Here is a 17,832-nt window from a genome sequence, read left to right as displayed (position 1 = left end):
TTACTCCTCATAAACAAATACTAACCTGGCATTGGATTCTTGCTTGTTTTCGTGTCTTGACAGGAGACCTCATAAACTTGTAGCATGATAACTTATAATGAATCCAGTTTGTTGGACATTGTACATCAGTTTCACCTTTTGGACCTTTTGCCTCCGATAAAACATTTGTCTTTGCCACAGGCTTTTGTCCTTCTGCATAAAGTAGCTGCTCACAAATTATAAGTGTCACCAAAAGCGCACATATGTCCCTTAACAACATTGCACTGAAAGAGAAAAAATACAAAATTCCATATCAACAATTTGTAACAGAGATAAACATTAATGAGGGTTAATCTAACACTGAACTAATGTTGAATGCAAAATAAAAAGATTATAAAATCACAATTTTTAAAAGCAAATTGTATTTTCCTAACTATACAAACCCTAGGTCCTTTACATTAGAATTACTTTCAGCGTAGAGGGCTGGAAACCGCCACGAACTTTCTGGAACAAGGTATTGGGCAGTTAACTACAGCCAGGAGGTGGGGAGTACCATTCTGCCCGGATGTAAACATTCCAATTCTGCCTTGGCCCAGGTATCAGGATGAGGTGTGGCAAGGGTGGGCATGAATGTAATGTAAAAGGACCTCAGGTTTGTATAGTTAGGAAAATACAATACTTTTTAAAAATTGTGATTTGTTCCGACACGATATACAAAACCGCTGGTCCTTGCTAGGGAAGACTCACTGGTTGGAGGGAGGAATACAGAGTGAGTCTCTATGAACTGACTGGTTCACGACACCTTGTCTTCCCTTCCTGGTCGATGGAGCGGGAAGGGAAAACTGCCTCTGACAAAATGATCGGGTTGTAAGAAACGCGGGATCAATTTGTTAGACTTCTGGGTCCCTTTGCATGAAAGAAGAATCGTCAACTCATGCAAAGTAGGCTAGGAAGAACTTGGAGTTGGTGACACTATGGCAATCACAAGCATTGGGTTTGTCTTATTGTCATCAGTCTCTTCCCCTCCTTAACGGGAAGGAGTGGGGTTGGTTCTATAAGCATGAACGGAAAATAGATCGGGAGCTCCTATTGGGTGCTTACCTGCATCGACTGCCAGATCCAGCATGTAACGGCACGTCCCCTCCCTGCCCATGGGAAGACAGATGAGATGGGGAGAAAGAAGAGATGCCTGTAACTCCACATTCATTCTCCCAATAACAACCATACATCTTAGGTGAGATGCAATCTGTCTGTCAGAGGAGCCGGGTAAGTGGCCAACTTGTTGAGCAGCCACTACAGGACCTAAGGAACAAGTGTCCAAGGACTTTGAGCAACATCCTGGAGGTAGAAGGAGGTGAAGGTGGTCTGTTGGGACCACACATCTGGCCTTCAGCACCTGCAGAACTGGGATACATGATCTTCCAGGAATGTGAGGACGGACCAATGCTGGACTTTGTGAGCTCTTCGGATGAAGCGCACTGTGTGTCTTCCCAGGGAGCAAATACGCTCTCTTATCGTCTCACAAAGCCAGAAAGAGATCGTGTTCTTGACACTTTGCTTTTCTTGGTCGGGCCAGTACTACTGGTGAGTCGCAACACTCAGGCTGAGATGTCGTAGTCCTCAGATAAGCGCGCAGCACCCAACAGGACACAAAGCATCTGGTCTGGTTCATTACTCACAAAGTCCTCTAGGAGGGAATTGCGAAGGACTGGAACTGTCGTCAGGGACCCCAAGGATTCCTGGAGTCTTCGCCACACGAAATCCGGGGCGAAATCGAGCGTAACTAATACCCATCCCCTCGAGTGTTTAACATCGAAGGAAAGTCCGTGCAGTTCGCCAACTCTCTTCGCCGATGCCAGGGCTAGCAGGAAGACAGTTTTGAGGGTCAGATCCCTGTCTGACAACTCTCGTAAAGGCTCATATGGTGCATGAGTCAGGCTCCTTGAACGAGAGTCACATCCCACGCAGGGGGCCTGAGATCCCTGGGTGGGCAAGACCTTTCGAAGCTTCTCATCAGTAGGGAAATCTCGAAGGAGGGGGAGATGTCTACTCCTTTCAGCTGCAAGACTAGGCCGAGTGCGGCACGGTAGCCTTTTACAGCTGAAACATAGAGAAGCTTCTCTCGGTGAAGGAAGACGAGGAAGTCTGCCACCTGCTGAATAGTAGCTCTGACCAAGAGACACCCCTTCCACGACACCAACCACAGAAGATGGACCACTTCCCCTGCTATACCGCTGCGGAGGATCGTCTGAGGTACCCGGCCATCTCTGTTGCTGTGTGATGCAAAGCCTCTTGCTTCAAAGATATGGTGTATAACCTCCAGCCGTGAAGACAGGGACTGCACTGCCTGGTGGTACCGCTCGTGGGTTGACGCAGCAGGTTGGGCCGGGGATCTCTGCGCCTCAGAGAGGAGCCAGTAGGTCGGGATCTAAACGGCCTGCATGCCATTTGGGTGCCACCAAAATCATACTGAGATCTCGGAGGATCATCATTGGCTGATCACCTGGGAACTCGAACAGAATGAAGGAAAGGCTTGGTACCACTGAGGTTGTCCCATGGGTGCTGGAATCGCGTCCTCAGGCGCCCATGGGTCCGGCATGACAGAAACAGAAGGCCTGGAGTTTTCTGTTGTGTTGGGTGGCAAACAGGTCGATGACTGGACGCCCCCACAGGTTAAATAGCCTTTCCGTGACTTCCGAGTGAAGGGACCATTCGGTTCTGATCACCTGATTCGGGTGGCTGAGCTTGTCTGCCACGACATTCCTCTTGCCTGGAATGTACCTGGCTAACAGCTCTACCGAGTGAACCACAGCCCACTCATGCACCTGCACCATCAACTGGTGGTATTGTCACTCATCAGTACCATGGAGTGTCCCATAACTCAATCCCGGAACTCTTGGAGAGCCAGGAAGGCTGCCTTGAGTTCCAGGATGTTGATGTGGAAGGTGCTTAGTCGCCTCGGTGCCACACTCCCAAATCACAACTCACTCCAGGTGTGTATCCTCGGTCAATGCGCCTGGAGAACAGCAGCATGTCCGGAGGGGGAGTCTGCGGATACTCTATCAAGAGGTTCCTGTCGTCCATCCACGGGTGAAGGTCCCCTCTCACCTCCTCGGAAAGAGGGATGAGAAAGGACTGGGACCAATACTCCTTTAGTCTCCATTGTAGAGACTGCAGGTGAAGACGCCCAAGAAGTACCAGATTCTCCAGCGACGATATGTGACTGATGACAGCTTGCCATTGCCGGGCTGGCTGTTCCTGTCAAGAAAGGAACAGCTGTGCTGCCTGCCTGAACCTGCTGATACGAGAGTCCGAGGAAAGACTGCGGCTGCTGCCGTGTCTATGTGCAATGCCCAGGTACTTTATCCTCTAGCTTGGGGTGAGACCTGACTTGAGATTCACCATGATCCCAAGATCCGAAAAAAACTCAGGGAGTTGATCCCTGTCCTGCAGCAACTGCAAGCTGGACCTCGCCAGGGGCTAGCCGGTCGTCGATACCCCAGTAGACGAGATCCCGTGCGAATGGGCCAAGCTGACATGAGAGAAGACTCATGTGAACACCGGGGAAGGCGGTCGAGCCCAAAGCACAGTTGCCCTGAATTGGAAGACTGTCTCCTGGGATAAAGCGGGGTACTTAGCAGAAGACGGATGAATGGGTATTTGGAAACACGTGATCCCTCAAGTCCACCGTAAGCATGAAGTCGTTCTCCCTGATGGAAGCGAGCATGGAACATGTTAACGCATCGTGAAACTGGTCTGGCGAATGAATCAGTTCAAGGGGAGAGAGTATGACCAATCTCCATCCCCTAATGGCTTTTTCTAAGGGGGAAGACACAGCTGTAAAAACTCCCTGGGGACTGGTCTGACACGACTTCCACAGCACCCTTGTTCGCATGGCTTGCACTTCTTGCCGTGGTCTTGAGTCCTTCTGAGTTCCTTGGATGTAGATGCAGAGACGGACCGGAGAGTAGGTGAGGGGTGGCCGAGATTCGAAGGGTAGTAGATATCCCTCCCGAAGAACATCCACTATCCAGGTCTCGGCTCGTGTCGCTGCCATGTTGCCCAATGGCTGAGCAGGCACAACCTCCCTCGGCAGCATCTGGGGAGATGCCACCATTTCTTTCTCTTCTTCTTCTTCCCCACCCTCTCTTTTCCGGATTGGAAGTGGGCTGAAAGGGGTGGAAGATCCACCTTTCCAGAGGAAGAAGAAGACTGTGTTTCCAGGGATCCTCTGAAGACTGGGACTTAGGGCCAAAGAAGTGCTAGCCTGACCCGAGGGCCTGGCCACAGTGGAACGTTAAGATCCGGAGGGGAGGTCTTGGCCACTGCCTGGTGACCAAGCCGGTCACTGTCATCAGCCCAAAGCTTGTCCACCGCAGCAGGTGCAGCAGTGCAGGAGCCAGGACAGTCAGGAGACGAATCCAGGGTTGGAGGCATGGGTGGTGCATGGGAAGCCAGGCCGGGCTGAGTGTCAGGGAAGCAAGGAGCCAGAACCGTAGTCATAAACGAGCGTGGGTCAGCAACAGGAGCAGGCACCGGCATATAGGGCACCGATGAAGTCACTGTGTGCGAGAGGCCAGGCAGGGATAAAGGGGCCAGGAACCCAGGAGGCAGCGGCACGGAGGGGTATGTAGCAGGAGCAGCTGACACCTGGGTGTCCAGGTGCGAGGCCATCGTCACAGGCAGCTTGCCGAAGGACGACATGGTGATAGTCGTGGTGGTGGAAGTGGTGGCTGTGTGGGTCGTCATCAGAGCGCCAGACAAATGGGACACCAGACCCTCCAGTGACGGAATGCCAGGCAGACCCAGGTGCAGCCAGGCAGAGGTGAGATCAGGTACCTGGCCAACAGAGGGACACTTCCACCCCAAACCTGAGGACAGAGTCGGGTCAAAGGCCTCTCTACTCACTCCGGGGAAAATATTCCCCGAAGTGAGGAGAGCTCCAGAGATGTCTGAGCAACCGTTCTCCATCGCAGCCTTCTACACCTGAGATGAAACGTCAATGAGGAAGGAAGGGGAGTCTCACCGAGGGAGAGGCAGCAAGAAGGGGGAAGCTTGCCAGGAGGAGAAACGATCCGGGACGGATCAGCCACCATGGGGAGTAAATGGGGGGCGTGTTACCCTCGGACATTCCCTTGGTGGGCTTCCTATGGTATCGTCTCCTCCCTTCAAACTTCTTCCACTCGACAGACCAGGAGCAACACTCAGTAAAGGGCGAAGAGCGTGAACACACGTCCCCTGCAGGTGGGGCAGAGGGCATGTGGGTCCGTGTCCACGCTAGATCTAAATGTGTTACATTTTTTGCCTCCCACCCACATTTGTAATGAAAGACAAAAAGGAAAGTTTCCACCGGGAAATGCTCAACAGCAGTCAGGCAGAGAGTGAGAAAACAACGTCCGAAGTCTACGATGGCCGAAAGCAAATTGGAATGTTTACATCCAGGGGAGGCAATACTTCCGCCTCCCGGATGGTAGTTAACTGCCTAACCACCTTTTTTGAAAGTTCAGTGGCTGTTTCCAGCCTACGCTGAAAGTAATTCCTAATGTAAAGGACCGACAGTTTGTATATCGTGTCAGAACAAAAATTTTTTTACCTTATTTCCTGATACTGAATTCCCACCCCCTCCAAAGAAGCACCCCAATTTTGAATAGCAAATTTTTTGGAAAAAAAAAAAAAAAAAAATACAAATAAATATAAGGTGGAGTGTAACTCATGCATTGATGTCTGTTCTGATTGGTTCACTGTGCACATTTCACAGTCCCAATGCACTGAAGTACTGTGAGTTTGGTTATAATGGCATAATGATAATTGTAACTTTCAACTTACAGTATTTATCCTAAAAAATCTTTGTTTCATGTTTTTTTCAATATTAAATAAGCACTTCTGAAGACTGACATACCACCAAACTGAAAAACTTGAACAGATTAGGATGTAATGTCCATGATATGATCTGCCTAGCTGTGCTGTGTCAGAAATTTTCCTGGTCAACGGTGTCTCAGCTCATGCAAATACAATGGAGCCACAACTGTCACAGTACTTAGAGATTTTGATGGTACAATACTGGACGCAGGCTTACACAGTAGTTTTTATTAATCAAATAGCAATGGGAAATATTAAAAATAAGGAATAACATTTTACTGCACTGTTACAGTACACTTTTTAAAACACTGCACGAGCACATCCCAAAAAGAACACAACAGAAATAGAATACAGTACTAAATTCCTCTCAATACAGATCCTACAAATTGGAAAACACTTCAATCTTCAAAACCTTAAATATTTTACACACCATTACCAAGTATAAAAAAGTGGACTGAATTTCTAAGAAAATATCATGAAAAAGCAATCTAGTATAAAATTTACATACTGATTATGATGTTGTTCCTACGGTATGATTTACCAGTACATACCCAATTTTACTGCTGTCAGCTCATAATGTACCCTTAAAGTCAGGGATGTTTGAAAAGAGGAAAAAGGAATCTTTGTGACTACACACTTTTTTTGTTTTTATACTTTTTTTCACTTATTTTAACTAGGAATAATTTATACACTTCACTTATAGGTCACATACAGGAGGAGTTCTGGTTACTGTCTAGCAAAGATAACCTTCCACTGGGTTAAGAATGGGCCAATGAAAAAATCTTTGGGATCTACACTGCATGATAAATTACCAAGACTTTAGGAAAAAATAAAGTCTCCAACGCTATGAAACACAGCACAGTACTTTAATTGTAGTTTAATATGAAATTTACATTTTGCGATTTCTCAAATGACCACTAACCATTCTCACAAATTTAAAAATTTTAACAGACATGGTAGAAATATTCACTTAAACGGTATAAGCACTTGATTCATGACGCAGAGGGAAGTCTGAGGTGTCTAGATGGGAAGACTAACTCAGCTCAGCCATGTGAACTACCCGAGTACTGCATATCTACTGACTGGCTCAATGAGAATGTGTTCTTTGTGTCTTACAAATGAGGGGGTGATGAAATGGGCAATCACGAGCACAGGATATGGGGGATGAAAAGGGTAATCAAAAGTGTAAGGTGTATGCTGTAATAAATTTGCACACTCGATCTGCTTCAATCATATGACATGCTGTCTGACCTGTGCCCTATAGATTGTTACCAGTTGTTCGCTATGGAAGCCGTTGCTTCTTTGGTGTAAGCTAGGCTCTGATATTAATACAACTGAGTACTGTACTGTTCAGTACTTGGAAAATAGGAACCATAATATTTGTAAAATAAGAGTGAAGTCTAGCTAAAGTGTGGCAGCACTGCGCTTACTTGTGTTATATCTTTCATATCGTCAGTTTCTTGTGAAACTTGTACATACACAGTATTTCTTATAAATACACACATACATTAAATAGAATATCTGGTGCTGGTGATAGTTACTTAATAATGAATATGTAATTTGGGTAGGCCACGCTACCAAGATGAAGATCTCGAGTGACATTTTTTCTTGTTTGTGTCGTATTTTAGTTTTTTTTTTGTGCTTAATGTAGAGTTAAAAAAAAAACTACATGAATAATTCTTATTTCTTTGGATTCTATATAAGTTTTAAGCTAACGTACGTTTTCATAGGCTAGCCTGGTTTAAGATGTTGGGGCAGCCTAAGATAGTACTGTATAGCCTAGGATAGCTTAGTTACTATTCCTGTGAAAGCATACCAAATATATTCACACCTCCCTTGGACCCATCAACACAAACAATTAACGTGTTACTGTCTACATCAAAAAGAATGACTTTTCAAAAGCCTAACACAGCAACAAAACTATTTAGTTACCTTCATATAATTTATATTACCTTGCTCCTCTGTACAACTATTCACAACACTTGCTTCAGTAATAGTGGCAAGCTGCAGACTATGTACCTGAACCTGGGGCAACACATTTATTTACATTTCTCAACTGTAAACACCTAAAACTTGACGTCCAACCATCCGTCTCTGAAGTAAACATTCGTTTATCAACAAATGGAAATACTGACATGAATGAGCTGTAGGAAAAAGATCTAAAATACACAGCAACAAAAATATACCAGAGCAGATAATGGTTAAGAGTTCCACAAATATCATTACATAAACCTGAGACGGATCATCACACAGATAATATAAACTTCTAATCTGGGATTAATCCATAGATCACAGGATAAATGTTAATGAATACACAAGTAAATGTATAATTTTCCAAATCTGTGCATAACCCAAATCTAAAAAAATATATGGTAGAACTAAGTTATAGGTACACGGCGGGTATTTAGCGAGAAATAGCAGTTTCTTATAGTATTTTGGATGCTTATTAACAATTTAACGTTAATTTTTGGCGGTCGGCTGTACTAACTTACAATTTACCTTTTGAACTCTACCCCACGTATGGGGACTTCGATGGGAATCTGGGGTTTCCATACGCGATCTTCACGAGACAGAGCACCAGCACGCATGTTTCGAACGGTTCATATCCTGTCTGGCAAGTGCAATAACTTGTTAACGTATGGGTAACTCAACCCCCCCCGGGCCAGTACTAAACACGGCGAAGGGACATTCCATTTGGCCGACGACAAACAAATGCACTTATTGCACCGCCAGTGACTTGCCGGACGGGATATGAATCGTTCAAAACAGACGTAGCCGTGCTCTGTCTTGTGAAGATCGCGTTAGGAAACCCCTTGTTGGATGTACTTCAGGGGACAATTACAGGTTAATTACAGCCGACCGCCAAAAAATAACGTTGAATTGTAAATAAGCAACCAAAATACTATAAGAAACTGCCATTTCTCGCTAAATACCTGCGGTGTCTCTATTACTTAGAAATACCAAATATATTAGTAATCGCTACTTGCAACCTAGGTAATTGACATGCCTTCAACTCATCAAGTGTATCAATTGTATTGACAGTAATTTATATTTCCATTGTTACATACTCAGCGTCACATGCAAAATTGAACTTTCAAATGGGGGCATCTTTCAGTTAACTTTACCCTTCCAAACTCATGTTATAGCTTGCAGGTCTTTACAGGAAAAAGTTTTTTTTTTTTTTTTTTTGCAAAATCAGTCAGTAAAAAATAAAAAATACTGTTAGTTGTGACCCAGAGGGATACGGTAATAGCCCTTCTTTAGTTCAGCTAGGTTTTGATTACGCTTCCATTTTGGGTGTTAACACTAGCCTTGAGTATATAACAATCATTAGGCAAGGACACCTACGCAACTGGTAGGCTAGCCTGTCATAAAAAGGAGGGTATTGTTTGGGGTTAGGCTAATCTGCTTTAATATGTTGAATTTTATGTGCAATAAAGCTAGACTGCTGCCAAATGCACCTCAATTGTGTGATCTGTCATTCGAATATAGGAAATACCCTAAATACAGCCTTAAGGGACCCGTGGGCTTGCCCTATTTCAAAATAGTAGGGCACTGTGAGGAAATTTCGTATAAAACTGTTTTTTTTTTTTTAATATTAGCCCCAGAACAAAGACACCATCAGGGGCTGGGTAGGCTTACCCAAGCTTTGAATCTAGGATTAGCGTAGGACCACCAAGCCAGGCAACCTGGCGTCCTAGGGTACCGAATGACTCACAGACACTCCTACCGGATTTCACCTTTTCGCATTTAGGGGATTAATTACATTCAGTTCCATACAAAAACAGTTCAGAAATGTCAGTCGCATAACTACAACAAAAAGGAGAAGCACAGCACACGAAAATACTCACAAACATTTACGAGGCTGACGGAGTTACAACATAACAACAACCACACCTTTACTCTTCCTTTGGTTTAAAAACATCCTTCGTCCGATTCTCTTGTTCAAGTGGAGACACAAATAATTATTGATTTATTCGATTCACTAAAGGTAACGGAAGATAGTTACTGCAGCATACAGAATATAAGCGCAATAACTGATAAACGTAAGTTATCAAGTAGAATAATCAACGTGGAATTATTAATAGTTAAAAAAATGCTACTCATCTACAACAACGCAATCGGATAAGCACATCATCTACTTGTTAGATTCCTCGACACAAGACGAGCGTATTCACTGACTTCATCAATGGCATACTGTGTATCGGGAAACACTTCAGGTTGAAGTATTCATATTTTATTTTAATCTTAAAATTGCAGCAACGTGGTTGTCAAGAATTGAAACTAAAACAGCCATCCCAAGCAAGATATTGATTCTAACTGCAGACCCAGTCAAATGTTTAAGGGACGCTACAACAATTTAATGTAAAGGAATAAATTTACGTGAGAGACGTAATTACATTACATTACACACACACACACACACACACACACACACACACACACACACACACACACACACACACACACACATATATATATATATATATATATATATATATATATATATATATATATATATATATATATATATATATATATATATATATATATATATATATATATATTGCTTAAAAAAATCGCAGTAGATGCACGTGACTTCAGTGGGGAGAAACGAATCCTACAGAAAAAATGACAGGCAGAAGTTCAGTACTTTCAAGCGCTTTCACGTTTATTAACGTGATAGTCTGGGCACAAATTTGTGCCTGTCATTTTCCTGTGGATTTTGCTTATAATATATATATATATATATATATATATATATATATATATATATATATATATATATATATATATATAAAATAAAATCAGATTCTCTGTAAACATAAGTTTTATCATTTTGAGGAATTCTGGTGAAGATTCCATACAAAAGTAAAAGTGGGAATGTTTTCCAACATGAAACAAAGAAGTATTATACCGCATTCGGATAGTGTGCGACTTCATGCTGAGCCCGCCACACATTGTAAATCAATATTCTCATACAGGCAGCCTGTAAATCTATTTTGATACAACTAAACAACATTAATCTTCTAAAATATGCCTACAGAAGGGCATCACATACAATGAACAAGGAAATTTTCAGTTACATGAAAGATATGGCACTTAGAACATTAATAAAAAGAATCAGACCGTGTTAGATGTCTGGCATGGTGGCTGCCAATAATGAAATCACATGTTCGAGAATTTAGTTAAACTGATTTTCTGAGTAAAACTGTTTGGAAACTAAGAAATGCCAGCACGGAACCGATCATATGGAATATCATTTCTCCGCAAGTTATGGCATACGGGCGTTCAAGACCAAAAATAGACTATGAAAACGCTCGCTAAAGACAGGAGCAATTACAAAGATAGTACAGATTTGGAAGTGTGACTAAAAAATGCTAATATTCACGGCTGGGGTGCGGTTGTAAAAATCTTAATTTAAATTAGGAATCTGTGGTGTCCAGTGCCTGAGAAACAAACTGCAATCTCAGAGAATGACATGGTTTGGACATGTGATGAGAAAGAAAGAAGGCTTGGAAAAATAAGTAGCAGACATGTAACAGGCATGACGAGCCGGTGGGCAGGCCCTGGAAATCATGAAATAAGGACCACTGTACGAGGACCTCGACAAGATTGGAGTTTACACAAAAAGTGTATCTGAAAGAATGCAATGCAGAGAAAGCATTGCATGCCTAACCTCGTAAAGGGAAAGTCTGATGTAAAAACTTCGCTGATGATGATGATGATGATGATGATGATGAGGAGGAGGAGGAGGAGGAGGAGGGGGAGAAGGAGGAGGAGGAACGGGCTAGAAGTATCAAATTTCAGACAAGAAGGGGATATAGGACCGATAAAAAATGTGAGTGGGGGAGCCTGCAGTTGATTCATTAATGAATGTCGTGATGGAAAAGACTCATGTTGCAGACCCCACACTGCAGCAGTAACTGATCATTTGAGTGACATGCCACGACACTAACCACTATACCAGCGGATCAACTTGAAACGGAACAATAATTTTGGCCCAGCTCTGCGTCTTAAGAAAAGACCCACCACTTTTGCAGGAGCTTGCAATACATAATATTTTGTAAAAAGAAGAAGAAAAAAAAACTATTGTCACTTCGTCAGTGGTTTCGTTTACTCTAATCCCACTTTGCTTGAGAACCTCGTTAAGAGAAGCCCGAGCGAGACAGGGATGGGTTGGGAGCCAGTGCAATCGTGGGACTTCCGGAGAAGGTGCGACGGAAGCTGACTTTCAGTTCCTAACGCTCGCGCAAGAACGTACTATACTCGATGGAGTATACAGGGTTTGTAATCATATATGCAAGCAAAACAAGCACATATGTTAAACACACACATACACACACACACACACGCAGGATAGCCAGAAGACGTGGTAAAATTGCAGACATTTTTTTCAAATACTCGGACAAACAAAAAACAGCCATTCGCTTCCATTTTTAGAGTCCCTCCATGTTAAACAACAATCACCAACACTCAGTAGCCAAACCACCTCTGTTCCATTGTTCATTGCATAGTTTTCTTCTTTTTTTCTTTTTGTTTTTTCTCCACACCATTCCACCCTCTTCCATTCGCAATCTTCTAACTCGCCCAGTTGTCATTTAACTACGACATGAACAGTAGGTTCTCCGGTATTTTGTTCTACATTATCATTTTTATTATTTTGAATATTCATTTTTTTCTCTCTTTCTCTCCCTCTCAGTATCTATCTGCTCAGTAATTTTATTTGACGATTTCTGTTTAATACGTGATTTCTTATTACTTAGTCATTGCTCTTTTGCAGTTAACTTAGGATTTTATGTTCCTTTTTTACTTGATATTATTACGTATTTTAAAGTTTTGTCAATTACAAGTGTTTTAATACTTTTAGATTTAGTCTATCAGTATTGTTTTCTTACTGTTTCTCTTTATTTTTTACGTCATTCTATAGATAAATGACCCTGATGATGGGAAAAGTTATGTATTCCCGAAAGCTCGGCTGTGCCCTCTTATATTCTAAGAAATAATAATGTCTGCAATTTTACCACGTCTTCTGGCTATCCTGTTCATCCTTAAATTGAAGTTTTCTAGGAAACGACAACACAACCAGTTATATATATATATATATATATATATATATATATATATATATATATATATATATATATATATATATATATAAGTATATATATATACACTGTATATAATTAATACCATACAGAACACATCTGCTAACGATACATATGCATCCTATTACACTACTGACCAAATCTTCTAAAGAAGCTTTCGCAGCCCCGATTCCCCTAAACGCGTTCCTTTTCTGTTTCAAACACGACGCGCAATTGAAACTGTCCATCCAGCGGAGGGGACCTACAGAGAAAGTATCCATCAGCCTCCCCTTTTGACATTCAAAACTAGTCAGCCGTATTTACACAGCGTCCTAACGCTTCAAATGATCCTTGAATGGGACACTATTATGACTCCTCTCTGAAGTCCGGCCCCGTGTGTTTAAGTTAAGGCCTTGGGTTTGCCAGGTTAGGTTGTATTCTGTTGATTTTACTCGATGTCACTTGGGCTCTTGCCAAGTGGAAGTTCTGGGGAAATTATAAGAACGTCGTGTATTCACAAGAGCTGACACATACAACTGCCATTTGAGAAGGCCAGAGAGTGAATGGAACGTTAGAAATTCTATTTTCTGTACAGGCAAGTCTGCCTACGTACATACATACACACACAAAAATCACGAGAAACACACACGTATGTATAAAATACTACCAGCAGACATATTCTTTCTTAGACAATTTCTAATCAAGTCAATGGTAATTACTGCACAGACCATTCTCTCCCTTTTTCCTTCTGTTATGCTTCTCAAGGTGGAACCTTCCATTCAACCGTACAAGTTCGTCTGCACTTTTTATAAGTTGTTTGTTTTCCTCTTTCATCTGGGTAATCCCCTATTCCTACGGCTGAGCCTTTTCTCTATCTTTAGTGGACACTTCGCTTTTACAGAGGGTTCTTTTCATCCTCGAACAAAAGGGTAGGGTAAATATAGTACGCATTTCCACGTATGTTAATTCAGTCCCGGCGACGTCGCCACCAGGCGAAGAAACGGATGTCGATTATTAAAAGGGCGAAAATACGCACAATCTTTTATGATTTCTGAGAAGTGGGGGGGGGGAGAAAAAGTTGTTTAGATAACTACAAAACATCAAATAGAAAATACTAAAATAATGAGTTCGACAGTAATACATACATACATACATATATATGTATATAATACAAAATTTATATAGATGATACACAAGTATATATATAGATATATAGTATATATATATATATATATATATATATATATATATATATATATACACATATACATGAGTATATATATATACATGTGCGTGTATACATATGAGTATATATATAATATATATCAGCGGAACGTTTATCTTGTATTAAAAAAAGTCCAACGCCATAAATCAAATTAACTCAATGTTCACCAGTAAAATTTCACATCAAAATTGCTTCCATAACGTTTCTCTGATTTACAAAGCAACGAAAAGGCAAGACGGAAATGAGCTCCTTCCCGTTTTCTATAACTACGACGAAAATGAGCCAAGAGACAGAGACACACCCAGGAACACTGAAGACATCTACAAACAAGTAAAAAATACGCCGAAGTTTCTTCGGCGCATTCGAGTTTTCTGTACAACGCATAATCAGTATAATGCTGTAGGAGCCGCGGCCCGTGAAACTCTCAGCCGGCCGTGGTGGTTTGTGTTGCTAGAAGCACGATTATGGCTAGCTTTAACCTTAAATCAAATAAAAACTACTGAGGCTAGAGGGCTGCAATTTGGTATGTTTGAAGATTGGAGGTGGATGATCAACATATCAATTTGCAGCCCTCTAGCCTCAGTGGTTTTCAAGACCTGAGGGCGGACAGAAAAATTGCGGACGGACGGACAAAGCCGGCACAATAGTTTTCTTTCACAGAAAACTAAAAGGAATGCTTCTTTAACTTGCGCGAGAAACTGTGTTGGAACATGATGCTGTATTAAATATTACAACATCGTTGGCCCTTTGCTGAAGGAATTTGCATAAAAGTCACGACGAAATTCATTAAAAAAATAAATAAATAAACGAGAGCTGAGATACCACAAAGAGCGAAGAATGTGATAATTAACCTGGAAAAACACCTTCACAATACGAACGATGAAATCGACGAAAAAAAAATAATAATAATAAATAACGTCTAGATATATCATAACTGTTGTCATCACCGTGGCCTTAAGCAGAGGGGAAAAAATACACTCAGTGCTAAACCAATCAAGAGAAGAAATCCTGATTAAAGAGTCTGACAGACAAGTTACAAAAAGGCAAAGATAAGGGTGAGAGAGAGAGAGAGAGAGAGAGAGAGAGAGAGAGAACTTTAATCAAAAGTCCACCAAATCTTGAAGAGAGAGAGAGAGAGAGAGAGAGGTTGGGGTGGGGTGGTATGAGATTCAAAACAAGGAAAAACAAAATATGAGCAACAACACCAAAAAGGAGGAAGAAAAAAAAAAGATATTTTTCTTCCAAGAGGAAGCCCGTTTTAATTATCTTTGCTCTGGATTAATTTCGCCTGCTCTAGTTTCATTATACTTAATTTTCCATTCCGTCTGCTCCAGTTTCATCATACTTAATTTTCCATTTCATAAGCTCCAGTTTCATTATACTAAATTTTCCGTTCCGTCTGCTCCAGTTCATTATACTTAATTTTCCATTCCGTCTGCTCCAGTTTCATTATACTAAATTTTCCGTTCCGTCTGCTCCAGTTTCATTATACTTAATTTTCCATTCCATCTGCTCCAGTTTCATTATACTTAATTTTCCATTTCGTCTGCTCCAGTTTCATTATACTTAATTTTCCGTTCCATAAGTGCCAGTTTCATTATGCTTAATTTTCCGTTCCGTCTGCTCCAGTTTCATTATACTTAATTTTCCATTCCGTCTGCTCCAGTTTCATTATACTTAATTTTCTGTTCCATCTGCTACAGTTCATTATACTTAATTTTCCAATTCGTTTGCTCGTTTCATTATACTAACTTTTCTATTCTGTCTGCTCCAGTTTCATTATGCTTAATTTTCCATTCCGTCTGCTCCAGTTTCATTATACTTAATTTTCTGTTCCGTCTGCTACAGTTCATTATACTTAATTTTCCATTTCGTTTGCTCCAGTTTCATTATACTAACTTTTCTATTCCATCTGCTCCAGTTTCATTATGCTTAATTTTCCATTCCGTCTGCTCCAGTTTCATTATACTTAATTTTCCGTTCTGTCTGCTCCAGTTCATTATACTTAATTTTCCATTCCGTCTGCTCCAGTTTCATTATACTTAATTTTCTGTTCTGTCTGCTCCAGTTTCATTATACTTAATTTTCCGTTCCGTCTGCCCCAGTTCATTATACTTAATTTTCCATTCCGTCTGGTCCAGTTTCATTATACTTAATTTTCCGTTCCGTCTGCTCCAGTTTCATTACTCTTAATTTTCCATTCCGTCTGTTCCAGTTTCATATTCTTAATTTTCCATTCTGTCTGCTCCAGTGTCATTATACTTAATTTCCCATTTCGTCTGCTCCAGTTTCATTATACTTAATTTTCTGTTCCGTCTGCTCCAGTTTCATTATGCTTAATTTTCCATTCCGTCTGCTCCAGTTTCATTATACTTAATTTTCCGTTCCGTCTGCTCCAGTTTCATTATACTAAATTTCCATTCTGTCTGCTCCAGTTTCATTATACTTAATTTTCCATTCCGTCTGCTCCAGTTTCGTTATACTAAATTTTCCATTCCGTCTGCTCCAGTTTCATTATACTTAATTTTCCGTTCCGTCTGCTCCAGTTTCATATACTTAATTTTCCATTCCGTCTGCTCCAGTTTCATTATATTTAATTTTCCATTTCGTCTGCTCCAGTTTCATTATACTTAATTTTCTGTTCCGTCTGCTCCAGTTTCATTATACTTAATTTTCCATTCCGTCTGCTCCAGTTTCATTTTACTTAATTTTCTGTTCCGTCTGCTCCAGTTTCATTATACTTAATTTTCCGTTCCGTCTGCTCCAGTTTCATTATACTTAATTTTCCGTTTCGTCTGCTCCAGTTTCATTATACTTAATTTTCCGTTCCGCCTGCTCCAGTTTCATTATACTTAATTTCCATTCCGCCTTGCTCCAGTTTCATTATACTTAATTTTCTGTTCCGTCTGCTCCAGTTTCATTATACTTAATTTTCCGTTCCGTCTGCTCCAGTTTCATTATACCTAATTTTCCGTTTCGTCTGCTCCAGTTTCATTACACTTAATTTTCCATTTAAATCGTTTATGATCCAAAGAAAATCTGAATTTAGGTGAAACCGCGATGAATGCTGATTCATGGCAGTCTCAGAATTAAAGGAATGAATAAAAATGCGCCGAGGTTTCTTCGGCGCAATTGAGTTTTCTGTACAGCGTATAATCAAGGCCACCGAAAAAAGATCTATCTTTCGGGGGTCTCGGTATAATGCTGTAATGAGCCGCGGTCCATGAAACTTTAACCACGTGCCGGTCCTATAACGCTGCTAGATGCACGATATATGGGTAACTTTAACTTTAAATAAAATAAAAACTATTGAAAGCAGAGGGCTGCAATTTGGTATGTTTGATGATTGGAGGGTGGATGATCAACATACCAATTTGCAGCCCTCTAGCCTGTAGTTTTTAAGATCTGGGGGCGGGCAGAAAAAGTGCGGACGGACAGACATAGCTGGCACAATAGTTTTTTCAGAAGAATAAAAATGCGTTTCCTTAAATTAATATGGCGCACGAAATGCGTACTTAGGTGTAAGGCTGTTTTAGCATAAAGAAAGTGTTTGTATATAATAGTACTTATATTTAATGTCTGACTGGTGACAGGTGTTGTACGGGAAGGACTATTTATTATATTCATCTACTTTTAATAAAAAGACGTGTAAGGTTGTTCAACATAAATACAATTTTTGCA

General features: G+C 41.2%; 1 protein-coding gene across 1 annotated transcript in view; it reads right to left on the bottom strand.

Moving 5' to 3' along the window:
• Nucleotides 1–9,822, bottom strand: part of Cont (Contactin) — a 52,037-nt gene extending 42,215 nt beyond the window's left edge. The window contains 2 exon segments of the mRNA XM_067100561.1: nucleotides 26–263; nucleotides 9,690–9,822. Coding sequence (XP_066956662.1) covers nucleotides 26–259 — 234 coding nt within the window. The 5' untranslated portion in view covers nucleotides 260–263; nucleotides 9,690–9,822.
• Nucleotides 9,823–17,832: the final 8,010 nt, after the last annotated feature.

The sequence above is a fragment of the Macrobrachium rosenbergii genome, chromosome 56, assembly GCF_040412425.1.
Source record: "Macrobrachium rosenbergii isolate ZJJX-2024 chromosome 56, ASM4041242v1, whole genome shotgun sequence".
In the NCBI taxonomy this organism is placed as follows: domain Eukaryota; kingdom Metazoa; phylum Arthropoda; class Malacostraca; order Decapoda; family Palaemonidae; genus Macrobrachium; species Macrobrachium rosenbergii.
The sequence above is the reverse complement of the archived record's forward strand: the minus strand, read 5'-3'. Positions and strand labels throughout refer to the sequence as shown.